At 42.8% G+C, this 18181-nt stretch overlaps 1 protein-coding gene across 1 annotated transcript in view; it reads left to right on the top strand.

Moving 5' to 3' along the window:
• The window catches only part of LOC145415296 (mitochondrial outer membrane protein SLC25A46-like), a 232621-nt gene that overhangs the window by 85212 nt on the left and 129228 nt on the right, over positions 1 to 18181 (top strand). The window contains exons 4-6 of the mRNA XM_080284571.1: positions 304 to 482; positions 12232 to 12434; positions 17137 to 17273. Of these exons, the coding sequence (XP_080140697.1) occupies positions 304 to 482; positions 12232 to 12434; positions 17137 to 17273 (519 nt within the window). The remainder of the gene's footprint in view (positions 1 to 303; positions 483 to 12231; positions 12435 to 17136; positions 17274 to 18181) is intronic.

Below are 18181 nucleotides of genomic sequence, written 5' to 3'. Positions count from 1 at the left end.
GGTCCAGACATTTAAGATGAAAGTGACCAGCCTCATTCATCCCCGAGTGGCATAACATGAGCAATAAACCCCAGCCACCACTTGGATATAAACCTGAACTGGCTCAGTCCAATTGGAGTACCTTAATTAACCACTAAACCACTAGGCGCCATAATCTGGTTGTATGGTTACCACCGAGCGTAATAAATGGTTTCATGGTGTACAAGAAACCATTTGGCCTGTCACTCAGTGTAGAGTCACCCATAGACAGAAGGAAGAGGAAAGAATGGCTTAACATTAAATAATGATTTCATTATTTTACAGGTGAATGTGAGCAGCCATCGTTACCACTTACTCCCAGTCACGCTTGTGCCGGCACTAGTGCACCTGCAGGGCTGTCAAGGGTTCTCAGTGTTCTGGAAGGGACTGGGCTCGGTGCTTACTGTTAGGGGTGTCACACTGGCCCTGGAAGACTGTCTCTCTAAGTTTACACCATGGCCAAAGTGAGTCATATGCAATTTACTGTAGCTACATCATAATCCTTAGGCTGTGGGTGAATTTCAGTTAACTGAATGTTATCATCTGGCATAAGCTGAGATATTATAATTTGTTCTTAATCACAGCCAAAAGCATTAATCATAATATCTTTTAATATGGATATTTATGATGCTTTAGGTTTCTGTCCATCATAGTTGGTAGCCAGAATCAAATGCAAAGTAAGTAATTAATACAAGGGTATTAAATAATGAATAGCCTTGGCCATTCATTGAAAGTTTTGATATATTATTACCTCCACCAAGGAGATTATGTATTACTCTGTGTTGGTTTGTTTATCTGTTAGCAGGATTACTAAAAAAGTAATGAATCGATTTTGATGATATTTTGTGGAAGGGTGGGCCATGGCCCGGAATATTTTATTAAATTTTGGGTTGGATCTGGAGTATCCTGCATAGTAGCTCCAAATGTTCACAATGAATTTCAATGAAATTTTGTGGAAAGGTGCACCATGGACCAAGAAAGAATTGATCAAATTTTGGGGCGGATCTGTATCTGGATTCTATATCCACGGATCTAGATCCGGGATTACTCAAAAAGTTATGAACGGACTTTTATGAAATTTTATGGAAGGGTGGACCATGGGCCAAAGAAGATATGATTAACCCTATCAAGTTTCTGGGCCAGGCTCATTATGTCTGTGCTAAAGTCAGCCACTCTCAAGCTGACCCACATCTTTGCGGTGTGATATTTTTCTTTGCTCCCTCTATATAAACATATTTTTCATGATAGAATGTTGGTTTTTGTGTCATCTTAAAGCTGAATAGTTGTATTTTATTGTAGTATGTTCAAAAAAGGAGAGTAAGAGAAGTAAAATGTCAAAATGACAAATTGAAGTTGGGCAAAAACCAAAAATTTCATACCTTGCCCTAGAAAATATTTGGCAAAAAAAAAAAAAACTAATAAAGCTATGTAAATCTGGTTTAAACCATGCAAAGCTACAATAAATTACCTTTACAATGATATATAGATTATGGTAATTTTTGCATTCTATTGCATGGTAAAGCGAAAGGAAAAAGATCTATCTATCTATCTATTGCCAGACGCCTCAATCCCGTTTGGGGTGGCCACAAACAAATTGCCTCCAAGTCGCCCTGTCCCCCGCCATTTCACTGCCCTGCTCCCAACTCACACCCCCCTCTCTCATATACCTCTCCACCCCATCCCTCCATCTCATCCTCGGCCTCCCCCTTCCCCCCTCCACCTCACTCACATACACTCTCTTCGTCAGTCTTTCACCCTCCATCCTCTCCACATGGCCAAACCACCTCAGTGTGTTCCTCATAACGCTTCCCATCACATCCACATCCACACCACAACGCTCCTTTATATCCTCATTCGTCAGCCTGTCTTTCCACGTGACTCCACAGGCTCCTCTTAAATAACTCATTTCCACTGCTCTCACTCTTGACTTGTGTCCTTCCAACAATGTCCAAGCTTCACTTCCGTACGTTAGAGTTGGTATCACAATACTGTCATGTAGTAACTTTTTCACTTCCATGCTCACTTCCCTGTTTCTTATCACTGCTTTCAAGGAAAAAGATGCACAATTTTATTTTAGTATCGGCTGCATATTTTCTTTGCAATCTTCTTCTTTGATTGGTCAGTGTAAATACACTTTTTTGATGGGATGCTGGGTGTGGTGTTATTTTGAAGCTGAATAGTTGTACTTTATCACAGTATGTTCAAAAAAGGAAAACAAAGAAAATAAAAAGTCAGAGTGATGAGTTGAAGTTAGGCAAAATTCAAAAATATTATACCTTGCTGTAGAAAAATATTCACCAAGAATAAAGTGATAAAGAAACAAAGCCATGAGTCAGACCAGCTGTGCAGTACCTGCTATGCATAGAACTACCATACCATGACGTCATGCTCGAGTCTCTTTGTTATGACATGTAAATGTGATTTATTGTGAATATTTTACAAAAGTTTCTTAAAATGACAGTTAAAAGTGTCATCGGAATCTCTGAGGTTGGATTTGAAATGACAATCAAAATTGTCATCGGAATCTCAAAGGATTAAATTTGAGGGCGGATCCAGATGCGGAGAGTTCCGCACAGTATCTCCAAAAGTTCTAATGAATTTCATGTAAATTTTGAGGAAAGGTGGGCCATGGACCAAGAAAGAATTGATAATATTTGGGGGTGGCAGATCTAGATCCGGATCCTTTTTAATGACACTGGCATTGGTGGAGGTATGTGTACTGTGAGCACTTTCTAGTATAGTAATAAATTTGGTTTCATTTTGTTGAGGAACCATTGTAAAGATGGTATAATTCAAAGCATATTGGTATATGAAAAATAATGTTCTGCATTATTATTTCTCAATGAACCACTGTGCAATGGTAATTTGTTAAAACTTAATATAATTAGTTACCCTTGTCTGTGAGGGTTGAGTGAGTGAGGGATGCTGTGTAGGCTAGAGTTGCAAATGTGGCAGTCCTCATTGAATGTCAGGGATATATTCCAAAATAACCATATCATATAGTTTGTTTAGTAAATTTGGTGAAATTTAATAGGCAGCTATGCTGCAATTAAAATGACCTGATGGCACAGAAATAATTAAAGGAAAGAAATAAAAAAGGAAGTTTAAAACAAAGACTTACCCTTTGAAAATACATAATCTTTGGAAGTCAACATTTGCTTAACCCCTAAACGCTGGGCTGTTTATAGCGCCGTTGTTCTCTTGATGTAGGCATTTTTCCGAACGTAGCCTGTTTTCAAACCTTAATATCTCGGTAACTATAGCAGTCAGGGAAACAAATAAAAGACCATATTACCCAACAACTCTTCCTCTTGAGTGTGAAAGTATCCCCAGGTCTGTAGGGTGTCTCATGGATGAGAATTGACATGATGTAGAGGAATAATTTTTGGCGTGAGGTATGGTTGGATCGGCTGGCGAAAGTCCCTCTCTAGCGTTTGGTGATGAAATAAAGTGGCGACCACTTCAAATTGTGCTGGAAAAACAAGTGCGGTTCCTACCAACACCCAGCGATCTCACCCTTCCTCTTTTTTATTGGTCCATGCTGACACCTGGCAGTTAGGGATTAATGTTACATTCACAAACTTCATACTTTTTGGTAGTATCAGAAGGTCCACTGTCGATACAACTGTGGAAATTTGAGAAGTATTCATTGCAATATTACCTCTCAAGCTAGAGTAAACCTGTTGACATCAGAGCATCTCAACATATTCACACTTGAATGCTGCCTGGGCTTTGAGTAAGTAAGCCTGGAGTGTGGAAATCTAAGCCAGGAATGTGCTTAGAGTGATTTTTAGAGCAAAAAGTGCTTGGGGAGACTGAGAGTACTATAGTTGGGTGCATTAAAGTATGTACACTAGTCGTATGTTGGTTTATGCATAGTGTGTATCAAGTGATTGTAGAGTGTCAGAGAGGAGCATAGACTGTATGGCAGGTATGTTGCTGTGATCATTAAGTTACTTTGAGAGCATACAGTGCTTGTGGAAAATGTCTTTCGGGAGCACAGAATCTGAGAATGTCTAGTTGTGTGTGAGATATATTGGTTGTATAATGGTGGGTGGTAAATGGAGCTTAACCCTTAGCCGCTGGGGTGTTAACCACCGCGGCTCACTCCTCCCTACGGGCGATTTCCGAGATTTTGGGAAAAATACCCTTATTTCAAACCCTCATATCTGAGAAATTATAATACCTAGAGATTCAAATAAAAGTTCATAAGACTCACCAACTCTTCCTCTTTCCAATGATGGTATCCCGAGGCCTCCAGGTGGTCCCGTTGATGAGTAAGGATGAGTTGAAGACGAGTGTTTTTTCATGTTTTGGCGCGCTGCTCCGAGCACGCGCCACTGGCTGCGGCCTTGGCCCAGCCGGCTAGTGTTGACAGCACTGCCTGGAGTGGTGATTGTAACACTGCCTGTGCGTCCTTGGAAGAAATGCGGAAGATTCCACTCGTTTTTTCCACTGCTCTTTACTCACCTCCGTGAGAATGAGTCCTCACCCGGTTCATGTGGCTCACCCAAGGATTTACCGCCCGTTCCATAATGCCTCTATGCCCCGTAGGTGTGTGGGAAAGGAAATATATTGTCGTGTTTCTGTACTGTTCCTCCTTTACCTCGTTTTTCTGTTCTCACTTCTTCCGTAAATAATTATATTTCTCCTTTACTATGACATTGCAAGAGGGGAACAAGTCAAGAGTGAGAGCAGTGGAAATGAGTTACTTGAGAGGAGCATGTGGAGTGACGTGGAGGGACAGGTTGACGAATGAAGAAGTGAAGGAACGTTGTGGGGTAGATGTGGATGTGGTTGAAAAGATTAGGAGAAATACACTGAGGTGGTTTGGACATGTGGAGAGAATGGAGAATGAAAGACTGACTAAGAGGGTGTATGTAGGTGAGGTGGAGGGAGGGAGAGGGAGGGGTAGACCGAGGATGAGGTGGAGGGATGGAGTTGAGAGGTATATGAGGGAGGGGGGGGTGAGTTGGGGGGAGGGGAGTCAAATGGTGGGTGACAGAGTGACTTGGAGGCGTTTTGTCTGCGGCCACCCTTTGCGGGATTAGGGCGTCGGGCTATAGATAGATAGATAGATAGACTATGACACTTTGAACTGCACTGTATATCACCATTATGAGTCATTACACTTTAACAAGTAAATGTTGTTGCTCTTTCATGCATTATTGTAGAGTATGAGGTAATTATTTGTACTGTAAATCATACTGCTTTGTACTATTCAGGGTTATAGTGAAAATCATATAAATGTTTCACACAACTAACATTATTTGTACATCACATCACAGATACATTGATGCTCATATTTGGCACAATCTCCCTGAGTATTGAGTGAAATAATTTAGGTATAGCCAAGCAGGTATTTTTCTTTGTGGCCCGCTGACAAGTGGTTTTCTTTCAGGTAACAGGTAGGCAAAAGCAAAGTATTTCCAATAATTTTCAAACCAATATCCAATACACAGTATCAGTTTCTGTATTTCACTTACTATAAATCAATTACTTGCACTTGTTGAACTTATTATAAATAACTTACATCTTAGGACTTACTATACTTCACTTATACTATCACACTTTTCACTCATTTATGAAAATAAAAAAAAACTGTGCATCACTGTACATTATTTACACTTCCCCACACACCTGCTCAGTACTCATGCTCAGAGTGATACTCAGAGAAGCATTTGGGGCATAGGGGGACCTTGCATTCTGCACATTGGTACGAGGTCTCTCTTCGTGCTGGGGGACGGCGTTTGGTTATGCAGCAGACGTGGCACCGCCTGTATGCCAGACGACCTGCTGTTGTTCTCCCTATCACCACAATCTTGTGCTGACTGAAATACTCAGCACAGCTGAGCCTGTCAGCTGGAGCTGCTGTCCCCCGCCTAGCACCTGTCACCTGACCAGTTGAATATTGCTCAAGGAGTTTGCATGCAAGCTCTCTCTCAAACTCTCGTAAAGAGAGATGTTTCCTTACAAGCTCCTTGAACAGTATGAAACTGTTCAGGACAGCGATATCAAGAAGTTGTAAGAACGCCTTCTTGTACCACCTGCAGGACTTACGTAGGCAATCTACCTCACCAATTTGCATGTCCGATTTATCAGCCAGCCGCATGTTGATATTGTAATCATTGATTGCATCTGGTTTTACCACGGGTTTCCTGGTCCTGTAGTCTGTTTTACCAGTTTCCTCCATCACACCCTTATGAACTGTAGACATGTTAACCCGTCTCTTATCATGCCAGGGCTAACATGTTCCCACATTTCTTTGTCAGAAGGGCTCCTTTCTCAGTATTTGCAGGAAATACGGGGAAATTCTTTCTGTTGGCCCTAACAGTTCCACAGGACCCAGTACCATGGTCAAGCAAATACTTTGTCAGTGCCGGGGCTGTGTAATAATTATCGTTGTACAGAATGTGGTGCCTGTTGAAATACCTTTCCATCAGCACTTTCATTACTGATGCCGAGAATCCATGAGGATCATCGCTAGGTATATCAATATCTGTCGCCGAGTAAACTATTACATCCAGCACATATCCAGTTTTACAATCACAAAGCACAAAGAATTTTAGGCCAAATCTGTGACGCTTTGATGGCACATACTGAATAATTGCAAGCCTGCCCCTGAATAACACCAGCGACCCGTCAGTAACCACTTTCTGGAATGGACGGAAAACCCTGGAGAATGACTCTTTCAGCATTGTCAGGATTGGTCTTATTTTCCATAACCTGTCGTTCGGTGCAGGTCCATATTTTCGATTGAAATGTAGAAACTTTAGGATTGCCAGGTACCTATCACGGGCCATGTACTTTCCGAAGACAGGTATGCCAACGAGTTCATCCACCGACCAATAATCGTGAAGCACATGTTTTTTTTTTTCGTGCGCCATCAGTATGGTCAGCGTGAGCCACACAAACATCTCCCCCACCTCAACAGGTATCCATTCACGCATGTGCGTGCTCTTGCTAGCAGGTACGTCCAGCCAACGCACGCACATGGCCTGCTGGAAATTTATTTCATCCACCAGGTACTGCATAACTGCAGTTGTGAAAATTGCCTTGAATAGACTACTAATAGTCCAAGGCCTGGGGGGAAGTGCATCCTCCTGCACACCTGCACCCTCCTCATCAAATGCCGGCACAGATGGCTCAAAGCCAGCACCATCCTCCCACACAAAAGTATCCACTCTACCTACACGTGGTAGAGCAGGCCGCCTGGCAGTTGTACTGCCATTTGCAATCACTCGTGCACGACCACGTGCACGGCCACGGGCAGGCGGGAGGGGAGGAGAGGGAGGGGGAGAGGGAGAGGTGGGGGAGTACGCGGATGATGACTCACCTGACGTGGAACTTTCCTCTGAAGACGCTCGGCGCTGCGTATCACCACATGGCTCCCGTCTAGGTAACACAACTCCTGAAGGGCCGGGTTGAGGTGAATCTGCCCTTGAAGTGGTAGGCTGAGGTGTGGGGGAGCAGTGGAGGAAGATACCTCGGCGAGCAGGCGGGGAGAGTGTGGGGGAAATGGCTTTGCGTTTTTTTTTCCACAGATGTCCGCCAGGTCCACGGCCTCTTTCCTGATATCTTGGGTCATCTGCCGCCTCCTCATCAGCAAAAGCATTGCTGTTGTAGGCTCTCCCTTCCTCCTGTAGGAGTCGGAGAGCCCTGTCTGGCGTCAGAGAGCGAGTAGTGGATGGAGGGCGAGAGAGCTCGCTCTCCACGTGGTAGCTCTCTTTACCCTCAGACGACGTACTTTCACTAAATGTCCTAGAGGACACAGTTTCAACTAGGGCACGACCTATGGCACTATCACTAAGCCCTTTTCCTGGCACAGAGGGCATGACTTTAGCGGGGGTCGATGAGGCGATCGGCCCTTCACGCAGTGGAACGGAATCGGACGATGTAGAGGAAGGCGACATGGCTCCTCACGCTACCACTGCCGAGTACAGACTGGATCGTGCAGCCGCAGGGTACCTGTGGGTTCTACCTACCCCGTAGGTATCACAGAAAACGGTAGTGTACTCAATCAGTGGCGGGAAGGTGAGTGCGGTATAGCAAGGCAACCGGGGGCCCTCCGCGCGCTCAATCCTGTCATGCATACACGTCAACCGGCGGATAAGGGTTAAGGGTAGATAGGGAACTTTGGCTAGGAGACCAGACCAGGGTAACCTGTTTAGCTTATGTGCTGTATTTTAACCCTTTAATGGTCCCCAGCGTTGAATGATGCCATACAGTGCAAGTGCCATGGGCATTGAATTACCATGATCTGTAAAAAAACCTGCAGACAATTGTGGGAAGGGACCGAAGGTCGGTAGTATGTTTATACGAACCTGCTCTACCATCCCAGACACTCAGGCAGTCAGTTTATCTGACTTACGTGTTATTGGAGAGTATTTACAGTACCCTCATGTCCAGTATGCGTTTGTCCAGTACTATTCTCGTCCAGTATGGTTGGCAAAAAAAGTAAATTTATTACTGTAGTACGGATTTGTTGGGCTAGTACGGATCGGCCGTGCAAAGTGGGCAAAATCTGAAGAGTTCTTCTTTAGTACTGACGTGCTGCATCCAGTAGTACTACCAGAGCGTGTGCGGGAAGATGGCTAACACCGAGGAACGTTTCCCTTGTACTGCTGCACCAGTCCAGTACGCCATTCTCGTGACCTGTGATGTGTACCAATCAAATTGCAGTAATGCACTTCCCCCTGATGACAAAGACGACAATGTGACAGGGTGTGAGGGTTTTAAGAGGGAGGTTGAGGCAGAGAGGCCTCCTCAGGATCCTGAAGGCCCTTCTCCAGGGGGTCAGTAGGACCTCATACAGCCTTAGAAACCCCTCCCTCTTCCCTCCCAAGTCTATCACCACTTACCTGACAGGTTGGTAAACATCTTAGTTGTGTCAAAATGTACTTAAGTTGAATTTGGGGGGGACTTTCAACGCTTGCCTGACATTATTCATTTTTCCCATAACGTCTTTTGTTTGTCCAGTACTGATCTAGTCCAGTAAGGTAGTACTGTCTGACAAAAATGCCATACTGGATGCAAGGGTACTGTAGTCATTTGATGAATATTTCCTTGAATCATAGGGAATCACAGGATAGATTTAGAAAGGTAAAAAACACATTGCCAGATGCACTAGGTAATTCTCTTCTCAAGTAAGAAAAAAAGTCCATTTTTTAAATTCAAAAAATGGTCCTGGGTCCAGCCTGTGGTGCACATGAATGTATTACTTTATGGCCATTGAGGGGTTAATGACACTGAGCTTGTGAGTTCCACATTCACATGTAAGTCACAGATCCAAAGTCATTTGATTGTACAGTATATGTTTGCTATATTGAATTTACAGAGAAGGAAGTTGTATGTGGCCTTCATGGATTTGGAGAAAGCATGTGACAGGGTGGTTAGACAAGGAATGTGGAAAGTACAGTTTTAACCCTTTAACCGTGGGTATTGTTTTGGTCTGACTGTCCTCTCCCGCGGGGGTTTCAGCCAAATGTAAACAAACCTTTAAACCTACTCTGCACAGAATAAAGCTAGAGAAAAAAATAAGGTACCATTAGAAAGTACTAACCTTCAGCTTTCCATTGATATAGGTTTCATGACTTTGTTGACTTTCACAGGACGGGCAAAGCCGTTAGAAGTGAGGGGTGTAAAATCACTATTTTACGCCCCACACACCAGTACCAAATGCCAACCACTCTCTGATAATAGTAATATAAACATACATGAACGCTGCACATACGATAAACACCCACTCTGTGTTCACTGAGGTGGGTAAAAGGCACTTCACTGCGGCTGCGCCTGCACTTCACTGTGGCTGCGCCTCACTTCACTGCGGCGTCACCCGCTCACTGACGTTTCGGGCGATCTTTTCATTATTTCTAACTTCTAATATTATTTTACATATAATCTGGGCAATATACATTATATTTACACTGCACTTATTACTATATTGTGTCACTGTCGCATCACAGAATTACACAAGTGCCGCAGATTCTCTTATTACAATATCACTTATTATACTGGCCAATATTTACATTTTTTTCTAGGCAAAATATCCCTTATTACTACATATCCATTATACAATTATTGGTAAAGCATGTCACTGTCGCATCACTGTATATCACTGTCACTTTCAGTAACTCTGCATAGAATAAATCTAGAGCGAAAAATAAGGTACCATTAGAAAGTACTAACCTTCGGCTTTGCAATGATGTAGGTTTCATGATTTCGTTGACTATCACTGGATGGGCAGTGCCATTAGAAGTGAGCGATCTAAAATCACTATTTTTCGCTCACACACCATTACCTTCGCTCATACACCATTACCAAATGCCAGCCTCATTCTGATAATAATACTATAAACATATATGAACACTGCACATACGATAAACACCCACTCTGTGTTCACTGAGGCAGGTAAAAGGCACTGTCATTACCCGCACTTCACTGCCACATCAGCGGTGTTGTAATCACTATTTTTCGCTCACACACCATTACCAAATGCCAACCTCATTCCGATAATAATACTATAAATATATATGAACACTGCACATACGATAAACACCCACTCTGTGTTCACTGAGGCAGGTAAAAGGCACTGTAATTGCCCACACTTCACTGCCATATCAGTGGTGTTGTAATCACTATTTTTCGCTCACACACCATTGCCAAATGCCAACCTCATTCTGATAATAATACTATAAACATATATGAACACTGCACATACGATAAACACCCACTCTGTGTTCACTGAGGCAGGTAAAAGGCACTGTAATTGCCTGCACTTCACTTCCACATCAACAGTGTTGTCACTCACACAGCTGGACAGATACTGATGTGTGTTTGGTCCGGGGTGGGGTGGGGGGCCCAGGGGGTGGGAGGTGGGGCCCCAGGGGGGGGGAGGGAGGTGGGGGTCGGCTGGAGTGAAAGAACTTAATAGCTACTCTCCCTTGAAACAATTGGTGCACGGAAAAAACGCGGGGTATTCAAAATATTCACAAACATTCGAGAATGACACCCGCGGTTTGGTCCAGTTTTTGCAATGTCATTCTGGAATGACACCCGCGGTTAAAGGGTTAAGGATATATGGAGTAAGTGGGAAGTTGTTGAATGCTGTGAACAATATGTATGACGATGCCAAGGCTGCAGTGCATGTGGATAATGAACTGAGTGAATTTTTCTGTCTGACTGTTGGTTCAAAACAGGGATGTGTTATGTCCCCATGGTTGTTCAGTCTGCATATGGATGGGGTTAAAAAAGAGATACAAGGTAGGGCAGTGGATGTTGGAGTGACAATAAGAGAGGGCAGTGTTTGGAAACTCTCTGTACTGTTGTTTGCATATGATACTGCATTAAGTGAAGAGTGAAGATGAAGGGCGAACTTCAAAGCTTGGTTAATGAGTTTGGGAGTGTGTGTAAGAAGTGGAATCCCAAGGTGAATGTAGGGAAGAGTAATGTTATGGTCTGTGAGAGATGTGAAGTCACTGAATGTGCAGTGAGGCTGGATGAGGAAGAAATGGAAAATGTGAGTGCATTTAAGTACTTGGGTAGTGTGATGAGTAAGGATGGAAGGTTAGAGGGTTGAAGTGCTTGAAAGTGTACAGCAGGGAAGAAAGGTTGCTGGTTCTTTGAAAGCAGTGATAAGGAACAAGGAAGTGAACATGAAAATAAAAAAGTCACTACATGACAGTACTGTGATACTAACTCTAACATATGGAAGTGAAGCTTGGACCATGTTGGAAGGACACAAATCAAGAGTGAGAGCAGTGGAAATGAGTTATTCGAGAGGAGCATATGGCGTTACATGGAGAAACAGACTGATGAATGAGGAGGTGAAGGAGTGCTGTGGTGTGGATGTGGATGTGATAGACAGCATTAGGGGAATACATTGAGGTGGTTTGGCCATGTGGAGAGGATGGAAAGTGAGAGGCTAATAAGGAGAGTGTGTGCAAGTGAGTTGGAGAGGGGGTAAAGGGAGGGGGAGGCTGAGGATGAGATGGAGGGATGGAGTGGAGAGGTATGGGAGAGAAGGGGTTGTGAGCTGGGAGCAAGGCATTGAAGTGGCTCTGAGCAGGATGACATGGAGGCAATTTGTTTGTGGCCACCCCGTGCGGGATTGAGGTGTCTGGCAATAGATAGATAGAATTTACAGGGTAACAGTGTACATATAAAAATCAGCAAGAATGGAAAATACAGTTCATTTTGTTTTGTTTTGGGCAGAGAAATCTCCCCACACAGCTCTCTGAAGACCATTGGACAGCACTTGCTATTAAAATGCTCAGCCTTGGCTTTGGTGACACCCTTCTACAGTGCCAGTCTGGTCGAGACTGTACAGAGTGAGATCGCTAGTGAGCGTCCTGGTGTTCTTGACGTCTTTAAGGAGGGGCTTACACGTCTCCTCTCCTTCACTCAACCTCAGACAGGTAAGTTGCACATAACATCCAGGTTGGTTTAGGCTTTGTACCTCTTTGGCTATTGTTGTTGCTGGTTTAAACTGTGGACTATATGGCATGGGTATCAATATTTATAGTGACTTATCTCTTTGTAAACCATGTATCCAACTACTAGCAGTCTTGAGGTACTTAAATACATGATCTTTAATTTATCCTTCAACCTGAGGATGTCGTCGTCTTTATTCTGGTTAATGTCTTCTGATACTACTCAGATCAGGAGAAATCTCTCTGGCTTTGTGAATTCTGTCAGCCCATATAGCTATGTCAATGTCAGATGACATTCTTCGGCTTAGGATGTATCGTTTTGTTTCGTTTAATTTTTAAAGGCTCCAACATGCTTGCATGCATCAGCCTTGGTCTCCATATGGCAGCTCTCCATGCTGCTCAATCTCTGGCTTCTTTGAAGGTTTGGGTTTGATGTATTTTGATGTGTGCCTTTTAATATTAAAAAGTACCGTAGTACTCTTTGCTCCTCGTGGGGCACAACTGAATTAGATGATGAATGAATGAATGAAAGTACCCTATGTTATGTGGCCAATGCACATGTTAAAGTTGTACTATACTGTACAGTATCTGCGAAAGTGTCTGGTGACTGGACAAACTTAGAGATGTATCTGTGGAGGTTTCAGGTGACTAGATAATATTATTTGGTCCCAACAGTTTAAAAGTCTTCACCATGGCTAGTTGGAACCCCTTCAGCCTGAGAACATACTTGTTCTGTAGGCAGAGGATAGACTCCTCTTTTTGAAGGAGTTAGAAGCAGTCTGTTTTAACTACTTCAGTCTGAGTCTGTATTATTTTCTTACTTACGGACACCTTTATTCAGTTTAGGTGAAAACACTTGGAGTGAAGGTTTTATTATGGCATACTCATATACTGTATTTTACTAGAAGAGTATGTCTGTCACACCATGAATAGTTATGCTCTAGCACAGGTGATTGTACAGTAATCCTAGAGTAACTAGTTTCCAGAGAGGGCAGTATATATGAGTGTTAGTATATATATATATATATATATATATATATATATATATATATATATATATGCAGAAAGAGAGAGGTGAAAAGATTAGTAAAAGAGAGTAAGAAGAGAGTGGATGAGGAATTTGGAAGGAATTTGAGTGTAAAGTGGAAGGACTGTAAGAAAATGTTCTGGAAAGAGGTGAAGAGAGTAAGACAGGGTGGAAGTGAGGTTAGCAGGGGAGTGAAAGATAAAAATGGTAGATTACTAGTGGAGAAGGGAGAAAAAGTGAGCAGATAGAGAGAACACTTTAAGGAATTGTTGAACATAGAGGATGGAAGTAATGCGAGTATAAGTGGCTGGGGAATGGCTGGGAGGAGGAGGGAGGTGAGATGACAGGAAGAAATCAGTAGGATAGAAGTTGTGGAAGCAATGAAGAAAGTTGAATTGGGGAAAGCCCCAGGAATTGATGGAGTGTATGGTGAAATGCTAAAGCATGGGGGAGAGATAGTAGTAGAATGGATGTGGAAGATGTGCAGATTGGCCTGGGAGGAAGGTAGAGTCCTGGAGGATTTGAAGTCGGGTATAATTATTCCCTTGTACAAAGGAAAAGGGGAAAAAGAAGTGTGTGGTAATCATAGGGGCATTTGTCTTCTTAGTATAATAGGAAAAGTGTATGGTAGGATACTTATTGACAGAGTTAGAGAAAGAACAGAGAAATTAGTTGGAGAAGAACAGGAAGGCTTTAGGAAGGGAAGAGGTTGTGTAGATCAGATATTCATTCTTAGATCTTTAGTGGAAAAGTTTCTAGAGAAGGGAAAGAAGTTGTATGCAGCTTCCATGGATTTGAAGAAAGCATATGACAGGGTGGATAGACAAGGATTGTGGAAAGTGTTAAGAATATATGGAGTAGATGGGAAGTTGTTGAATGCTGTGAAGAGTATGTATGATGGTGCTAAGGCTGCAGTGCGTGTGGATAGTGAACTAAGTGAATTTTTCTCTTTGAAGGTTGGATTGAAACAGGGATGTGTCATGTCTCCATGGTTGTTCAGATAAAAGAGGTACAAGGTAGGGTAGTGGATGTTGGAGTGGCCCTGGTGAGAGAGGATAGTGTTTGGAAACTCCCTGTACTGTTGTTTGCAGATGATACCGTGTTGTTGAGTGAAGACGAAGGAGAGCTGCAGGGCATGGTGGATGAGTTCGGGAGAGTGTGTAAGAAACGGAATCTAAAGGTGAACGTAGGGAAGAGTAAAGTGATGGTTTTTGAGAGAAGTGAAGTCAGTGAATGTACATCAAGGTTGGATGGTGAGGAAATGGAAAATGTGAGTACGTTTAAGTACTTGGGTAGTGTGATGAGTAAGGATGGAGGTTTGGAGGGTGAAGTGCTTGAAAGGGTACAGCAGGGAAGAAAGGTTGCTGGTTCTTTGAAAGCAGTGATAAGAAACAGGGAAGTGAGCATGGAAGTGAAAAAATTACTACATGACAGTACAGTAATCCCTCCACTATCCGATGTAATAGAGCCAAAGGCATGTCCGGATAGTGATCCAGTCCAGATATTGGGTCCCTGCCTACTGGACTTGTACTTATGGACCCTAACTCAGAAAAACACCTATACAACTCCCTCTGGACATGCATTGCACCTATTTAAGACCCAAATCACACCAATAAGGGACATAAAAGACTGAAATAAATGCAAAAGAACCATAAAATGAGGTTTTAGATGTGAGTTTATACAATATTAAACATTCTGGGTACTTACAAGTCCCTGGCTCCTGGACTGGTTTGAACCGCCAGTTTTGCAGTCCACAGTTAATCCTCTGCACTCTAAATTCTAATTTCTTAACACTGCACAACACTGTAAATTCCCGTGTGTTCTAATGGCGAGGTATTGCAGTTTATTCACTGTTTATTCACAAAAAACAAACACCTGTGGCTTGCACTGCTATAAACATCTGCTCTCGAGCGGAGTTAGGCTGTGACTGTTGATGATGGCGGGGTAACAGAGTTGCTAGATCGCAACGGCCACATTACCAAACGCCTCAATTTTCATTACCATTTTTAATTTTCATTACGAAATTCTTAAAGCTAGGGTCTATTCTTCACTAATTATATGTACAAGTGGAAATACATGTAATCACTCTCCTTATAATTAACACCATGTTGATTATTTTCACGCTATGTAGGGTAGCAGATTAATCAGAGAGAGCAAACAATCCACAATCTCCATCCTGTGTATCCTCATACATGTGAAAAATCCATTTGGTAATACATTATTCTGATTCATTACCAAACGAATTTTTCTTTACCAAATTGGCCCACACTTGGTAATGAAAAATACCAAATGGCAACCCTGACAGGGGAGGAGGGAGGAAGGAAGGGGTGAAGGGACCATGGTGTAACAGCTGTTCGGCGCCACGCAGCAATTTCAAACTAGGGTTGGGAAAAAAGTAAGATTTTTTTCAAATTTTTTGCGGTTTTTGGCCCTTTTTGGGAATATTGGATCACGGGACGATTATGTTCGGTTAGTGGGGATGTTCAGATATTGGGCATTCGAATATTAGAGGGATTACTTACCAACTCTAACGTATGGAAGTGAAGCTTGGATGTTGTTGGAAGGACACAAGTCAAGAGTGAGAGCAGTGGAAATGAGTTTTTTAAGAGGAGCCTGTGGAGTCACATGGAGAGACAGGCTGACGAATGAGGATATAAAGGAGTGTTGTGGTGTGGATGTGGATGTGATAGGAAGCGTTATGAGGAACACATTGAGGTGGTTTGGCCATGTGGAGAGGATGGAGGGTGAAAGACTGACGAAGAGAGTGTATGTGAGTGAGGTGGAGGGGGGAAGAGGAAGGGGGAGGCTGAGGATGAGATGGAGTGATGGGGTGGAGAGGTATATGAGAGTGGGCGGTGTGAGTTGGGAGCAGGGCAGTGAAATGGCGGGGGACAGGGTGACGTGGAGGCGATTTGTTTGTGGCCACCCCAAACGGGATTGAGGCATCTGGCAATAGATAGATAGATAGATAGATAGATTTTTTTATGTATAGTCAGTAACTTCAGTTCTGCCAGTAACATTCAGTGGAATAATCGAGGAGACAGTAAATTATCAAGACATGCATTTGTGTGATATGAAACATGGGATTGATCATAATGCATTGTGATGGATTGTAATTTAATGTAGATGCAATGAGTTTGAATTTGAAGTTGTGTGAAGGCATTGTAAGCCAAGAAAAATGGATGGATATGGTAAATGAAAATATAAGAAAATTAGGTATGGAAAGTGAAGGGTTAAGGGAATTGACAAAGGCCTGAGTTGGCTGGATGAATCATTGTATGTAACAAGAGCACATTATGTGGATTGGGCACACATTTTCATAACTATAGTTGACAGATTGATTGTGCCTTGTAGAACAGATGAAGTTCATCTATGAAGTAAGTATCTCTCCAAGTATGTGCAGACGGTTAGATGCCCGAGGTAAAAGCCAACTCATGCATGCATGTTGGAGTATTGATAAATGAAACAAATAAAGCCAGAATTTCTGGGACTTCAGCGTGTCAATGACCGTATGGTTTTTATCACTGGTCATGGTGCTGATAAGTCACTAACTTTTGTACTATCTCCTCTATTATATTCTGAATGCTACTTCAATTCAACCTTGGGTGGGCAAAAGAGGTCAAGTTCTTGATAAGCTCTAACCTAATGTGTTTGTTTTAGGTCGAATGCTGCCGGTGTGGCTGTTGATCATACCCACAGTGACTCACGGTGTGTTGCAGTACATTATTGGAAATGCTGCCTCCACTATCACCTCACAGGTTCTGCGGAGGCATCAAAAGCACGATCAGCAGAAACAGGTACAGAGTATATTGTGGCACTGGCTTTAACTGATGATAATTTTTAGCATCATCATTGTGGAGTAGTGCTGCTCTAGGGTGTCTGCCCTTTCCTCTCCTCCATCCTTCTTTTCTTCCATCCTCTTCTGTCTTTCTTTCCATCTTTCTTTCCTCATCTATTTACCTAGGGTGACTTTACACTCCTCTTCTATCTTTCTTTCCTTCATTCTTTCCTCTTCCTTCTGCCTGTGGGTGACTTTACACTGAATGACAAGCCAAATGGTTTCTTGTACACCAGGAAACCATTTACTACCCTGGATGGTAACCATATAACCAAATTTTGGCACCTGGTGGTGTAGTGGGTACTTATGGTGCTCCAGTCGGATTGAGCCAATGAAGGTTTATATCAAAGGGGTGGTTGGGGTTTATTGCTCACATAATGCCACTCAGGGATGTGTGAGGCTGGTCACTTTCATCTTAACCCCTATGTGGCTGCCGGTGTTGAATGACGTTTAGCCGATTAATGACTGCAGGTGTCGTTTGAGCGCAGCCTATAAAAAACTGCAGAAATTTTTGGGAACTGAGTGAACGTTCTGAACGTCTTCACACTGACCTACACTACACTTCCATACACCCCATCAAGCAGTTCAAAGCCTGCTGCTGTGATGAGTGGATTTTCAGTTTTTTCACTCCTAGCTATGCCTAAACAAGCACAACTACACCCATTATCTCGACCCAGGCAGAACACATCATCTTTGTCCTCTCTTGCAAAACACACACAGCCACCTGTTTACGATTATGAAGTAATACAGGCACATACGAAAAAGACACGATAATAAGTGAAAAATACATTTTTGTCTTGGTATCTTTACCTATTTGCTCAGGTTTGCTGTAATGGTTTGGATCATTTGATGCAGTGCAACTTGTAG

The sequence above is a fragment of the Coenobita brevimanus genome, chromosome 102, assembly GCF_032717465.1.
Source record: "Coenobita brevimanus isolate Jiangsu-jjx chromosome 102, ASM3271746v2, whole genome shotgun sequence".
Taxonomy (NCBI): Eukaryota; Metazoa; Arthropoda; class Malacostraca; order Decapoda; family Coenobitidae; genus Coenobita; species Coenobita brevimanus.
The sequence above is the reverse complement of the archived record's forward strand: the minus strand, read 5'-3'. Positions and strand labels throughout refer to the sequence as shown.